The 14,695-nt window shown below is 44.5% G+C and overlaps 2 protein-coding genes and 1 long non-coding RNA gene across 6 annotated transcripts in view; 1 reads left to right on the top strand and 2 right to left on the bottom strand.

Moving 5' to 3' along the window:
• Nucleotides 1–3,336, bottom strand: part of LMO7 (LIM domain 7) — a 217,731-nt gene extending 214,395 nt beyond the window's left edge. For all 4 annotated transcript variants that reach the window (XM_050766419.1, XM_050766421.1, XM_050766426.1 and 1 more), the window contains exon 1: nt 2,942–3,336. In XM_050766419.1, coding sequence (XP_050622376.1) covers nt 2,942–3,010 — 69 coding nt within the window. In that variant the 5' untranslated portion in view covers nt 3,011–3,336. The remainder of the gene's footprint in view (nt 1–2,941) is intronic.
• UCHL3 (ubiquitin C-terminal hydrolase L3) overlaps nt 3,167–14,695 on the bottom strand; it is a 92,822-nt gene continuing 81,293 nt past the window's right edge. Inside the window, exon 7 of the mRNA XM_050766476.1 lies at nt 3,167–3,195. Coding sequence (XP_050622433.1) covers nt 3,182–3,195 — 14 coding nt within the window. The 3' untranslated portion in view covers nt 3,167–3,181. The remainder of the gene's footprint in view (nt 3,196–14,695) is intronic.
• LOC126940522 (uncharacterized) overlaps nt 3,638–14,695 on the top strand; it is a 34,390-nt gene continuing 23,332 nt past the window's right edge. The window contains exon 1 of the long non-coding RNA XR_007720782.1: nt 3,638–3,803. This is a non-coding gene — a long non-coding RNA (uncharacterized LOC126940522). The remainder of the gene's footprint in view (nt 3,804–14,695) is intronic.

Below are 14,695 nucleotides of genomic sequence, written 5' to 3'. Positions count from 1 at the left end.
CGACCCAAAACAGAGAGACAATGGCAACTATCAGGCATAGAAAATTAAAAGGTACTGCAGAAGAGGCCTAAAATTAGAGTCCAGCCTGTATTTTCTACCACTTCATCAGCCACTGCGTAGCCTTGTTAGAATCAAGCTTCCCCTCTGCCTTTGCCTTCAAACCATTACTTGGTTTTAAACTAGTGTTTAATCATAAACCAGCCCTGCTACATTATTAATGTTTCAAACAGCCTTTCCAACCACGTAATAATCCAATATCATTATGTTGCGCTATCTTAAAGGGTAGCTTTCCTACATTTGTTTTGAATTGCAAAATTGGCATGAGTAGACAAACCAGTTTTTATGTATACTCAAGTATTATAAGTACAATTTGAAATAAATAAAAACAAGATTCATAAAATGATAATAATTGGCAGAATAACCACCAGCTCTTACCTCACTCTTTCTCCTCCACTCTAAAAAATAAACTTTGGTTATGAGAATAAGACATTAGCTACTAAAAATCACAGATAGAAAATGGAAATGGCAAGGGAATGCTGATATGGAGTCCAGTCACCATTCAAAACTTTACAAGGTTATTGGAGTTGACTTTGGGGTATTCAAAGCTGCAGTTGTGAATAAAAGTAGCAGATTATATGTAATACATATAGAATATATAATACATATGTATATATGTACATACATATACAATATATACATTTTAAAACCCTCCTACATTTCAGTAATGTGTAAAGGAATAGGGCAAAATGTAGCACGAATATCAGCAAGCCAGAGAAATAATACTTTACAAATACACATTTGAATCAACATTTTATCTTCAAATTAGGGGTTCTTAAAGAGGTTGCGGCAATGACAGAGTCATTCATCCTGCTTCTTTTGGCAAGAACAGTATTTTAAAATATGTGCTTTGGTGGCAAAGGCAAAGCTGACAAGAGAGAGAAACGTGGACACTGGAGAAACAAAATAGCCCTAACAGTGAGCACACTGTGGTCATGTCAAATGCCCAGGGTATACTAAAAGTATCTGAACATGTAAATTACTCATATACACACAATGAAGACAAACATACTGCCTTGCTCCAAGTGGGATGAAAAAAAACAATAATTTTAATTTCATTACTATATTACAAGGATATGACAGTACCTTTAGGAAGATCCAGCTCTAATGATGAACAAAATACATTATAAAGGTGCCAAATCATTGCTGATAAACACCTTTACATAGACTGCGATGAGAGTGAATACAGACCACATGTACTATGCGCAATGATATCTTTTATCACAATACACTTTTCCCCTGTTCACTATATACAAATTTCTTGGAGAAAACCTACATAATTACGAGCAAGCAGGGACAAAAAAGGAATTCATCGTTTTCCAAAATGTGCATACTAAAAAAAGGGAAGCGTGTGAAATCATTCGTATTCACGTTTCCTGAAGCAAATACAAAGCACGCAGATGCAAACTCCACACAGAAGCCGTGTATGGCCAAAACATGTCCCCATGTCTCCCCTTCTCCCTCCCTCAATCCCCAACACTCAAACACAAAATGGCAAGTTTGTTTTCCAAAATTACGCAGAACACACACTGCTAATGGAAAATTACAGTTGGAAGTCTTGGCTTTTCAAAGTTTATGAATGAGGGAAGTTATTTCTCTTAACTATATTGCTGGAATTTTTCCACTCTCATTTCAATTCAAAATACAGTGTTTATTCTTCTCTCAACTTCCCATGCTCCTCCCTTCACATCTTTCTAAGTCACCTTCAGACCAAAGTTTCAATCTAAAAAGACACTAAAAGCTCATTCCTTAGACCTCCCTACTGTCCCATGGGTAATGCTACTCACATTTCACATTCCTTTATTTAGCGTAAGAAATGTAACGTTTAAAGTTTATTCTTTCTTTCCACACACATACGTGTATTTCTTTAAGGAAACATAAATTATTTTCAATTACTGTTCGCTTTAGAATTCTTAAACATGTTCTTTTTTCCGTGGAATAATCTTTAAGCCTAATTCAAAGTTTTAAATACGTTAACTAAACCAGCACGTGGCATCAATAACTCCTAAATGACTGCAGGGCTGGTGCACGCCCCAATTTTCAGCAGTGGTTCCTGATTCACATCTGCTTAGAAGACTTTTGCCTCGTTTTAAAAGCGTCCGGTAGAATAACAGCTAGAAGTCCTGATGTTAACCTTCTACAGACAAATGTAGCCCCAAGGCGTTAATGAAGAGACCCGCTCTTTTTCAGGGGGAAAGAAGGGAATGGAAGATCTTGTCTGTGAGACACAGCTGGGAGGGTAACAACTCTTCAGTGAGTGACCGTAGAATCTCAGTCTCATCAAAGCTGAAAATGAAAAAGCACATGTCCCGCCCCTACCCCCTGGGCTTGGATGCGGGCCCCAGAGAAATCACCCTTCCAGGTGGGCCTTCCTGTGTTACCTCCTACACCTGCCCTCCCACCCACCCTTCCTTTCCACTCCCCCCTCCACACTGAATACACTGGCTTCTCAGGTATAAGGTGAGCATCCCCACTTCTAGGCACCCCGAGGGAATGCACCCGAGAGCCCTGGCCCAGCTCTGCACCGCGCGCTCTGGGCTGTGCCCAGCAGAGACGCCCCAGGCGAGCCAGGGCCGACCGCGCTGCTCCTCCCGGACGCGCGGTGCAGACACCCGGCGGGCGAGCGCCCACCTCTGCCCTAGGAAGCCAGTGACACCGTCGGGGGCCAGGGGTTAGGGCAGCGCTAATTTAAGCTGGACATGAAGATGCAGGAGCGGCAGAACCCGCAAAGTCCCCAAAAGTGGGCAAGCAAACCAGCTTCTTCGCGCCGGCTGGATCGCCGAGGAAGCTAAAGTGCAGAGTGACCGGGGCTGCAGTCACCTCGCGACGACCGCCCCGAGGCAGTCAACAACCTGCGGAAGGGAGAGCAGTGAAAGGCACTCACCTCCACCCATCTCTGAGCCTCGGCGAACGCGACGGAGCAGTTGGCCTCTGCCTCCTCCAGCCCTTCCATGGCTAGGACAAGAGAGGGAGAGACTCAGTGGATGCGTGGAGGGGCGGGGGTGTCCCCTCGCGTCTGGGCCCCACGGACAGGGAGGGCACGCGGGCCGCAGCCAACTCCGGCTTCCGCTCCGGTTGCGAAGGCGCCCAGGTTCTCGTTCCCTTTGTTGCGCTGTGCAATTCGTTAAGGTCTCCAACCTACAAGAACGTGAAGACTTGGCTTTCTCTAAACTCCCGAAAGCGACCCAAGGTCCGCGGGGACCCGGGCAGCCAGGCAGGACGCGGGAGGCGAAGCGGGCGCCCGGAGGCAGCGCGCGGCACCAGCCCCGACGACAGTTTGGACTTCAAAAGTCGCAGCGCCGCCGCCGTCCTCCCCGCGGTGGCCCCGCCCCGGCCCACCCCACCGCCAGCCCGGGGCCGGCCGAGTCGCCGCTTCCGTCCGCCCCTCCCGTGGCTCCCCGGGGCTCCCGGCCGCTGCCGCCTCTGCGGTCAGACTGTCTGGTCCGGGAGATGCCACCGTCCGCCAGGGGCCGCGGCCCGCGCCCCGAAGGGACGCGCCGCCGTGCACGCATCCTTCCCGCACCCTCCCGCCTGGCCGCTGCCCTCTCCCGGGCCACTGAGAGCGGCGCCCTCCCTGCTCGCGGCCGCCGGGCCCGCTTGACATACCAAGAATAGCTGCACACAATTGTACCTTTCCCGGCCAAGAAACTTCCCCCGCTGGGGACCGCGGCCCGCCTCCTTCACCTGAGCCCGGGCCAGCAGAGCCCGCTACCCGCTCTCCCGCAGCGATCCGGCCCCGCCGCCAGGTGCGCACCCTCCCCTCCCACGCTCCCGCCCCCAGCGGCGGCCCGGCCCTCCAGGCTGCAGAGCAGGGTCGTGGCCTTGGCACGTGCGGCCGCTTCCCCACGGCGGAGTCCTGCCCCCGGCTCCGCCCGACTTTCAGGTGGGTGCGGTGGAAGGAGGGTCCCTGCCCCTCCACCACGGCTCGCCGCTGAGGGTTCGAGCGAGCGGGAGAGTTCCTTGCATTCCCCACTTCCCACCCGCTCAGCCCAGTTTAGGCTGTTTGATGATCGCCCTCGCGCTGAGCGTCAAAACTCCCACCATTCGTGGTTTAAGGACACTCAGGGGACAGCGAAGTGGCAGGTTATGCGGTATCCGTAGCCGCCCTGGGTGGGTGTGCAGGGCCGCGGGGCAGGAGGCGCACTGGTCGGTTTGCGTGGGTCCTTTTCACACCAGTGCTCAAATCAGGTCTCCACAAAGGAGTCTACTCATCTGTCTGAGCAACCTGGGCCCTCACTCCGCGCTCCTGAGGCACTATCCAGGCCACAGGTTGATGGCTTCATCTTTGGAGGAAGATAAAGACCAGTTTGTACTCTGCTGAAACGAAAGCAAACCCTTGTTCTTATTTTTCTGGTTGTTTACTTTTTATGAAGAAAAACATTAGATATAGAGCAGAGACTAGTAGAATACTACCTAAAACCTAGCGTCTGTATTTAACAACTATTTGCCTTTTGCCTTATTTATCACCTTTTCTGCTGGAGGGTTTTATTTTTTAATTTTTAAAATTGTATTTACTTGTTTTTGTTTTTTGAGACGGAGTCTCACTCCGTCTCTCAGGCTGGAGTGCAGTGGCACTCTGTCGGCCCACTGCAACCTCTGTCTCCTGGGTTCAAGCAATTCTCCTGCCTTAGCCTCCCGAGTATCTGGGATTACAGGTGCCCACCACCATGCCCGGCTAGTTTTTTTATTTTAGTAGAGATGGCGTTTCACTATGTTGGCCAGACTGGTCTCGAACTCCTGACCTCAGGTGATCCACCCACCTCGGCCTCCTAAAGTGTGTGTGTGTTTGTTTGTTTGTTTGGGGAAGGAGTCTCGCTCTGTCGCCCAGGCTAGAGTACAGTGGCGCTATATCGGCTCACTGCAAGCTCTGCCTCCCGGGTTGACGCCATTCTCCTGCCTCAGCCTCCCGAGTAGCTGGGGCTGCAGGCGCCCGCCACCGTACTTTTTTAGTAGAGACGGGGTTTCACCGTGTTAGCCAGGATACCCTCGATCTCCTGACCTCATGCACCCACCTCGGCGTCCCAAAGTGCTGGGATTACAGGCGTGAGCCCCCGCACCCCCCTGTTCTTGTTTGCTCTTTAAGTTTTTTAAGAGACAGCTCTGTTGCCTAGGTTGGAGTGCAGTGGCACCATCATAGCTCGCCGTGACCTTGAACTCATGGACTCAAGCGATCCTCCTGCCTCAGCCTCCCAAGTAACTGCGACTACAGGCAAGTGTCACCACACCCAGCTAATTTCTGTGTTTTTTGTAGAGAGAAGGGTGTCACTATGTTGTCCAGGATGGTCTCAAACTCTGACCTCAAGCAGTCCTCCCACCTTGGCCTCCCAAAGTGCTAAGCCATCACACCTGGTGGAGAGTTTTAAAGTAAAGATAGGAAATTTCACCCCTATATGGTACCATATACATATCATTTTTAAAAGGACACTTTCCCACTTTGGGAGGCCGAGGTGGGCGGATCACGAGGTCAGGAGTTCGAGACCATCCTGGCCAACATGGTGAAACCTATCTCTACTAAAAATACAAAAAAAAAAAAAAAGTTAACTGGACGTGGTGGTGGTACTCGGGAGGCTGAGGCAGGAGAATCGCTTGAACCAGGGAGTCAGAGGTTGTAGTAAGCCAAGATCACACCACTGCACTCCAGCCTGGTGACAGAGCGCAACTCCATCTCAAAAAAGAAAAAAAAAAGAAAAAAAGACACTTTCCTACATAAACATAATGCTATTTTCACACCTAACTAAAACTAACAATAATTATCAACTCATATCAAATTCTTCCAACTGACCCAGAAATGTCTTTTACAGCTGACTTACTCAGACCAGGATCCAATCCATGACCACCCATTGCATTTGAGTGCATCTTTTTTAACCCAGAAGAGACTCCTCCTCCTCCACACTCCCCCTTTTTTTGGAATGACAGTGCCTTGTTGAAAAAACCAGACTGTCTTCTGGATTTATCTTAGACTTCTTTGTGGTGTCTTCAACATATTTCTCTTCTCTCTGTACTTCCTGTGCTCTGGAAGTTAGCTCTAATAGCTAGATTGGAACCTCTCTCTTCTGAGTAAACAGTTCACCACCCACATTCTTCCGGATTGGGGTGATGGTTTTTGTTAGGTTCATTTTTGTTCAGCCACTTTTTACTGGCACTATCTCTAGTCTGTGGGTCTGTTTTAAAAAGCTGACAAGCAAGCTTCAGGAATACAACTGTTCTTGCTGAAAGGGAGGCCACTGACTGAACCATCTCTTCGCCTCTTGGCTACGCTCCTATCAGGCCGAACCCCAAAAGAAAAGGGAAAGATGAAAGAAACTGGGAAGATATTTCTCTCTTGTTGGCTATTCAAAAACTTTTAAGTGCGGCGAGGCACAGTGGCTCACGCCTGTAATCCCAGGACTTTGGGAGGCCGAGGCGGGCAGATCACCAAGTCAGGAGTTCACGACCAGCCTGGCCAACATGGTAAAACCCCGTCTCTACTAAAAATACAAAAAAATTAGCCGGGCATGGTGGCAGCCACCTGTAATCCCAGCTACTTGGGAGGCTGAGGCAGGAGAATCGCTTGAACCTGGGAGGGCGGAGGTTGCAGTGAGCCGAGACCGTGGCACTGTACTCCATCCAGCCTGGGCAACAGAGTAAGACTCCATCTAAAAAAAAAAAAAAACCTTTTAAGTAATTAGTGAATACCTCATATGTGCTAGATGTTATAAGCGATACAAAATTTTAAAATTCTAGATGCTGAATCCTATGCACTATTCAGTCCAGTAGGACATTCTGCAAGCTTCACAAGGATTATTATTCTTAGAGTTAATATATACATACATTACACTATTTAAAGCCCCTGCTGTGTAACTAGCTTTGGGGGCGGCAGCCCAGAATGTTAAGAAGTGCACAGCCTTGGGGATCTGAATGCCTTACAATATTAGCAAGCTACCAGAATCACTAAGTTTCCATTTCTTCATCTGAATAATGTGATAATACTTCAAAGGATTGTTGTGAGAATTAAATATGATGGTGGATATAAAAGCCCAAGGCATTGCTTAGAATAGACGCTCAATAAATGAAGGTTGAAGGTTATTTCCCTTTGGTCTCTCTTTCTAACAGTGTGTCACATTTTTCCTACAAAATGGGAATTTCATGTATTTGTTCAAATAGTTATATGGAAAGGCTGGAGGATTTTGCAAATCCTGTTTCAAGTCGGCTCAGGCACCAGTCACTGCTTGGCCTCTTTAATGTTGAAAGTTTGCAACTCAGAATACCTAAATATAATTCTATGACTCCTAATATCAGTCATTAGAATGTTTTACCCTTCTGGAAAGATTTATACAGCTCTACAGAGAAAAGTACAGCACCTGCCTTAGGAGTTTGAAATGAAATTCACAACACCAAAACATCAAAATTTGTATTTATTTTCCAAAGGATTTTGAGATACCTTTCAATATTTAAAAATGTAAGAAAGTACAATTGTCATATATTGATGCATTAGTGATTAACTCTTGCTGGGAGAAAGGGGTACAATCTTTCTGGAAGGTCACTTAGCAATAAATATAAAAAGTTTTTCAAATGCCCACACTCTGTCCCAGCAATTCCACTTCTTGGAATATATACCAAGGACCTGAGCAAACATAGATGCACAGAATGAAGTAATGGTATTAGACACAGAGATGCCCCATAGGAGTGTCATAGGAGGACTTGCTTCACAGGAGGACTTGCTGCTCAGCCTTGGAGAATGTGGTCAACAGATACCCCTAGCTATCAGCCCCTTCAGAGTTGACCTCAGCTGCAGAGTGCAGCCTCACCTGAGGTCCTTCCCCTCCCAGGACAGCCCTCATCTGGTCAGTGAATGACAAGATTATAAAAGCCTAGCCATTTCCACCCAATGGGACAACACTCATAGGCCTTTACAGTAGACCCTGGGGTCTGCTGAGGCTGCAGGACTGCACCACAGTTCACCTTCTCCCTCGCCCACACCTGCTCCTTCCCTCTTCCGTTCACAGGGATCTAGCCCTAGTTAATATCTTACACCTCCAATGCCATTTCTGTCAGCTTCTGAGGACTCAGCCTGTGATGGCATCAAGCATGACTTGTTAAGAATGAGAATCCCAAAGCTACCAAAACCCCTAACAATAGAGATGGTGGAGTAAATTATGGTTCCTCCATAGAGTGAGATATTGTGCAGTCATTAAGAATGTAAAAAGAGGCCAAGTGCGGTGGCTCACACCTATAATCCCAGCACTTTGGGAGGCCAAGGCGGGTGGATTACTCAAGCTCGGCAGTTCAAGACCAGCCTGGGCAACATGGTAAAACCCCATCTCTACTAAAAATACACAAATTAGCTGGGCATACTGGCGCACGCCTGTAATCCCAGCCACTTGGCAGGCTGAGGCACAAGAATTGCTTGAACCTGAAAAGCAGAGGTTGCAGTGAGCTGAGATTGCACCACTGCACTCCAGCCTGGGCACCAGAGAGATTCTGTCTCAAAAAAAGAAAAAAAAATGTAAAAGGACATTCAGTGGCACAGGAAAGAGTTAAAATATATTGCAAAGTGAAAAAAGGCAGGCTGGGCATGGTGGCTCATGCCTGTAATCCCAACACTTTGGAAGGCTGAGGCAGGTGGATCACCTGAGGTTAGGAGTTTGAAACCAGCCGGGCCAACATGGCGAAACCCCGTCTCTACAAAAAATACAAAAAAAAAAAAAAGAAGAAGAAGAAGAAGAAAGAGAAAGAAAGAATGAAAGGAAAGGAAAGGAAGGAAAGGAGAGGAAAGAAAGGAGAGAAGTATATAAAGCACCTTAGTGTGGGTTAGTTTGGGTTTGTATTTTTTAAATGTTTAATTTTGGCCACATATAACAATTCGGGAAAAACATCACTGAACTTTTGACAGTGGCTATTTCTTTGCTGTTTGTTTTGTTTTGTTTTGTTTCTTAAGACAGGGTCTCACTCTGTCACCCAGGCTGGAATGCAGTGGCACTCATTGCAACCTCAGCTTCCCGAGCTCAAGTGATCCTCCCACCTCGGCCTCCCGAGTACCTGGGACTACAGGTACATGCCACCACGCCTGGGTAATTTTTGTATTTTTTGTAGAGACGGTGTTTCATCATGTTACCCAGACTGATTGCAAATTCCTGAACTCAAGCAATCCACCCGCCTCAGCCTAAAAAAGTGCTGGGATTACAGGCGTGAGCCACTGTGCCCAGCCACCAACAGTGGCTATTTCCGAGTGGAGATTTTGTACCTCTCTCTCTTTTCCAAGTGTTTTTACAAAAGACATGTATATTACTTTTATAAATAAGAAAATCTGTATGACACAAAAACAAAATTGGCTTTCCATATCTGCAGGTTCTACATCTGCAGATTCAACCAACTGTGGATCTAGGGGGTATGGAGTGGGGAAAACAATGAAAAATAACAATACGACAATTAAAAAGAACACAAATGTTAAAAAATACAGTATAACTGTTTACATAGTATTTACACTGTATTAGGTATTGTATTAAGTAATCTAAAGATGATTTAAAGTATATGGGAGGACTGTGCAGGTTTTATGCAAATACTACATCATTTTATATGAGGGACTTCAGAATCTGTGGGTTGTGGTATGAACAGGGGGTCCTAGAACAAATTCCCCCAAATTCTGAGGGATGACAGTATGTCCAAATTTGACTTCTACCTCATCCCACAACCTTCAATCCCCTCCTGCCTTTCCTGACTTGGTAAATGGCACCAGGCCTAAAATTTGAGGGTCATGCACGACTTTTTCGTGTTTCATCCCAATGCCAACCCCATTCCCAGTCTTGTCAATTCTATTAATACTACCTTAGTTCAGTCTCTCATTAGCTCTCAGTTAGATTTCAGAAACAGTAATGACCTTCTTGAAATCTAACTCTTTTTAATTTTTTTTATTATACTTTAGGTTCTAGGGTACATGTGCACAACGTTCAGGTTTGTCACATGTGTATACATGTGCCATGTTGGTGTGCCGCACCCATTAACTCGTCATTTACATTAGGTATATCTCCTAATGCTGTCCCTCCCCCCTCCCCTCACCCCACAACAGGCCCTGGTGTATGATGTTCCCCTTCCTGTGTCCAAGTGTTCTCACTGTTCAATTCCCACCTATGAGTGAGAACATGCAGTGTTTGGTTTTCTGTTCTTGTGATAGTTTGCTGAGAATGATGGTTTCCAGCTGCATCCATGTCCCTACAAAGGACATGAACTCATCCTTTTTTACGGCTGTATAGTATTCCATGGTGTATATGTGCCACATTTTCTTAATCCAGTCTGTCATTGATGGACATTTGGGTTGGTTCCAAGTCTTTGCTATTGTGAATAGTGCCGCAATAAACATATGTGTGCATGTGTCTTTATAGCAGCATGATTTATAATCCTATGGGTATATCACCAGTAATGGGATGGCTGGGTCAAATGGTGTTTCTAGTTCTAGATGCTTGAGGAATCGCCACACTGTCTTCCACAATGTTGAACTAGTTTACAGTCCCACCAACAGTGTAAAAGTGTTCCTATTTCTCCACATCCTCTCCAGCACCTGTTGTCTCCTGACTTTTTAATGATCACCAGTCTAACTGGCAACGGATATGAACAGACACTTCTCAAAAGAAGACATTTATGCAGCCAACAGACACATGAAAAAAATGCTCATCACCACTAGCCATCAGAGAAATGCAAATCAAAACCACAATGAAATCTAACTCTTAAACCACCAACACACTCCCCACTCCTGCCCCAATTAACCTCTCTTTAAAGGACTCCCAGTGGCCTTTAAAAACCATCTGATGGTTGCCAGCCCATTAAGTGGTGTCCTTCGGGATCTGCTCCTGCCCACTTCTCTAACCACGTCTTAACCTGAGCTTCTCCCTTTTCCAGAAATGTGTTTCTCTCCCTCCCTTTGCCTTGCTTTCTCTTACCTATTCTTCCAGGCTCAATTCAGGCCTCTTCCTTCTCAGAATTCAAAAAGCTTAGCAGATCCTCCTGAGCGAGATGAGACATATCTTCATTATGCAATCATAGCCCCTTTCACAAGGTATTATATTGCCTCTTTTCCTCATTGAACCATAAGCAATTTAAGAGTACCTGGCTTGGTGCCTGACACATATCTAGTATTCAACGACTGTTTATTATCTGGAATGTGTATATGTAAAACCTATAACTTAATGTACAGAATAATGCATTGATAACAGCAGAATAGAAAGTATCATTGCTTAGTGCCACTGATACAAGAATTTCCTTACAGCAGGGCCTCTCAACAGAAAGACAATTGACAATCTGGGTCGGATAATTCTTTGTTATGGGGATTGCCCTGTGCATTTTGGAGGTTTAGCAGGATCCCTGGCCCCTACCCGCTAGACACCAGCAGTATCCCTGTAGAAGTGATAACCAAAAATGTTTCCAGACACTGCCCAATGTCCCCTGGGGGCAAATCAGCCCCCCGTTGAGGACAACTATTCTACACAGAGAAACTGGCTTTGTCAGGAAATGCTTTTCTACAATAAAAGTGAGCCTTAGGCCCAAGTTTCTTGCAGCAAGCGGTGGGGTAGTGGGGGAGGGGAGTTAGGATGAATTGGGCAGAAAAGGCTACTCTGTGTTGTAAAGGAAGAAGGGATGGGGCTGAATGGTGCCTGGGCAAAGATTATAAGAGAAGAGGTCCTGTTGGCTGGAAATAATTGAAAGAGGAAACAGATACAGTGAGAATTCTTCTAATAAAAGAACTGAATTTTGTACTGTGATTGGTTATGATTCAAAAAGGTGCCTGCCCTTATAAGTTCAGAAATAACCAACATATGGATTTTGTGTGTATTTCTCATGCTTATATGACAGCTTAGTTAACACAAAGAAAGACTCCTAGAAGGTAGATTGAAAATATATTTAGTAATAATTATACTTATCCCATCTCTACCCCATTTGTACCCACAAAAAATACATCTTCAGTGTCAGTAATAAGAAGATGTGATGTTGTCAGTACTTACATAATGATATTCAGACAAGAAGGTTCAATTTTATATTTGGATATCAAAGCCAGAGAACAAAGAAGCCAAAATGTTATAGATAATGATTAAGAAATGAACATAAGAGGGAAAACATGTATGCACCAGAAAGCAAAAGGAGAAAGACAAAGTGAATCCCATATGAGAACACTCCTCCAAAAAGAAGACAAACCTCCAGGAAGTTTCCAGTGCAGCTTTAGGATGATGAATCCTACAGTGGACGAAGGCAAGGGTCATAAATTTGTCTTCTGAAGCTACTGGATTGTTAACTGAGAAGGGATAGATGAGAAGCCCTTGAGTTCTTATCGACCTTTGTCTCATGTACACAGACATCTCATTAAGAAATCAACTGAGATGGTAACTTTCAAAACATGGGACCAACCCCGTAATTTGAAAAGCAGTTGGTTGCTTTCTTCCTACTATAAAGGTCTTAAGGGTTTTTTTGTTTTGTTTTGTTTTGTTTTTTGAGGTTTTTTTTTTTTTTTTTTTTTTTTTAACAAGTAGAGGGGTTTCCTGTCATTGAACTAAAATCATTTAACATAAATCGAAGACCTTTTTTAAAGGTCCCCCATTCTAGCTAGAATTGCAAAACCACATTATAATTCTCTAAGTGATAGCAGTGAGATCAAAAGGACTTACCCTAGAATTAGCTTTAAAATAAACTATTGCAGCGTCTGGGAACGAAGAAGGAGAGAATGTGTGTTTACTAAGCTTCTCTTCCTGAAGCCCATGAAATGAAAAAAAAAATAAAGTCTGTGTTTTCCCTAGAAGGATATCTTTAGTAGGGATAATCAAAGATAAAAATAGTCAAGTCCAGTTTTCCCTAAAATACATTTGTGTGTGTGTGTGTGTGTCTGTGTGTGTGTGTGTGTGTGTGTGTTTATGTTTTGGTAAAGAATTTCTGCCTGATCTCTCATTAACTTTATTTGAAAAGATAAATAACCTTACTATCAGTTCAAATTGTTTTGTTAAAAAGGCAGGGGAAAATATTTAAGCGCAGTATGCACTATATGACTAATACAGATGCTCCTCAACTTATGATGGGGTTACATCTGATAAACCCATTATAAGTTGAAAATATTGTGAAATATTTAACCTACCAAACATTATAGCTTAGTCTAGTTTCCTTAAACATCCTCACAACAAGTACATTAGCCTACATTTGGGCAAAATCATCTAATGTAAAGCCTATTTTATAACAAGTTGTTGAATATCTTATGTAATTTATTGACTACTGTACTGAAAGTGAAAGAATGGTTGTATGGATACTCTTAAGTACGGTTTTGGCTAAATGTGTATCTCTTTTGCATCATTGTAGTCAAAAAATCGTAAGTTGGGGACCATCTGTACTTTAGAATTGTAATTGCAATTCTTGTTTACATTCTGAAATTGGACTCAGAAATGAAACAACCCATACATTAGAGGAAATTTATACTTCCTATAAAAGTTTAAACTACAATTTTTATAATAACCCCTTCATTCCCCTATTCTATTACTACTAGGTGGATAGCAGTAATATTTTAGCTTCAAAAAGGAAAGGGTAGTACCTATGGTCAACAGTAATGTATTGTACACTTAAAAATATATTGGCTGAATGTGGTGGCTCATGCCTGTAATCCCAGCACTTTGAGAGGCTGAGGTGGGTGGATTGCTTGACCTCAGGAGTTTGAGACCAGCCCGGGCAACATGGTGAAACTTGGTCTCTACAAACAATACAAAAATTAGCTGGGTATGGTGACGTGCAACTCTGGTCCAAGCTACTTGGGAGGCTGAGGTGAGAGAATGGGTTGAACCTGGGAGGTAGATGTCATAGTGAGCTGAGATTGTGCCATTGCACTCCAGCCTGGGTGACAGAGTGAGACCCTGTCTCAAAAAAATTATGTGTGTGTGTGTGTGTGTGTGTGTGTGTGTGTGTGTGTGTGTGTGTGTTAAGAGGGTAGATGATATGGTTTGGCTGTGTCCCCACCCAAATCTCAACTTGAATTGTATCTCCCAGAATTCCCATGTGTTCTGGGAGGGACCCAGGGAGAGATAATTGAATCATGGGGGCCAGTCTTTCCCCTGCTATTCTCATCATGGTGAATAAGTCTCATGAGATCTGATGGGTTTATCAGGGGTTTCTGCTTTTGCTTCTTCCTCATTTTCTCTTGCTGTCACCATGTAAGGAGTACCTTTCACCTCCCGCCATGATTCTGAGGCCTCCCCAGCCATGTGGAACTATAAGTCCCATTAAACCTCTTTTTCTTCCCTGTTATCAGCAGTGTGAAAATGGACTAATACAGTAGGTCTCATGTTTACCACAATAAAATTTTCAAAAACATTTTTTAAAGGACAGGATGAAAGACTACAGACTGACTGGCCTGGAGACAAGAGACCAAGTTGTATTCCTAGGTTTACCATTATTGTTTATCTGGGCCTCCACTGGAAGAGCACAGTGATCTTAAGCGAACCTCACCCTCACCTCTACCCAGTGTGAAGAAACCTTACAAACAGCTATGAAATGAAGTTCTCGGCTGGTCTTCACAGCTTCAGCATGACCTTGAAATCTTCATTTGTATGAAGACAGGTCTGATACTCCCTCAAGAGTTGAAAATAATTATGGGAGAAAAGGGAAGCCTTGGAGCCAGCTCCATCAGAAGATTCCCTAT

The sequence above is a fragment of the Macaca thibetana genome, chromosome 17 (genome assembly GCF_024542745.1).
Source record: "Macaca thibetana thibetana isolate TM-01 chromosome 17, ASM2454274v1, whole genome shotgun sequence".
Taxonomy (NCBI): Eukaryota; Metazoa; Chordata; class Mammalia; order Primates; family Cercopithecidae; genus Macaca; species Macaca thibetana.
The sequence above is the reverse complement of the archived record's forward strand: the minus strand, read 5'-3'. Positions and strand labels throughout refer to the sequence as shown.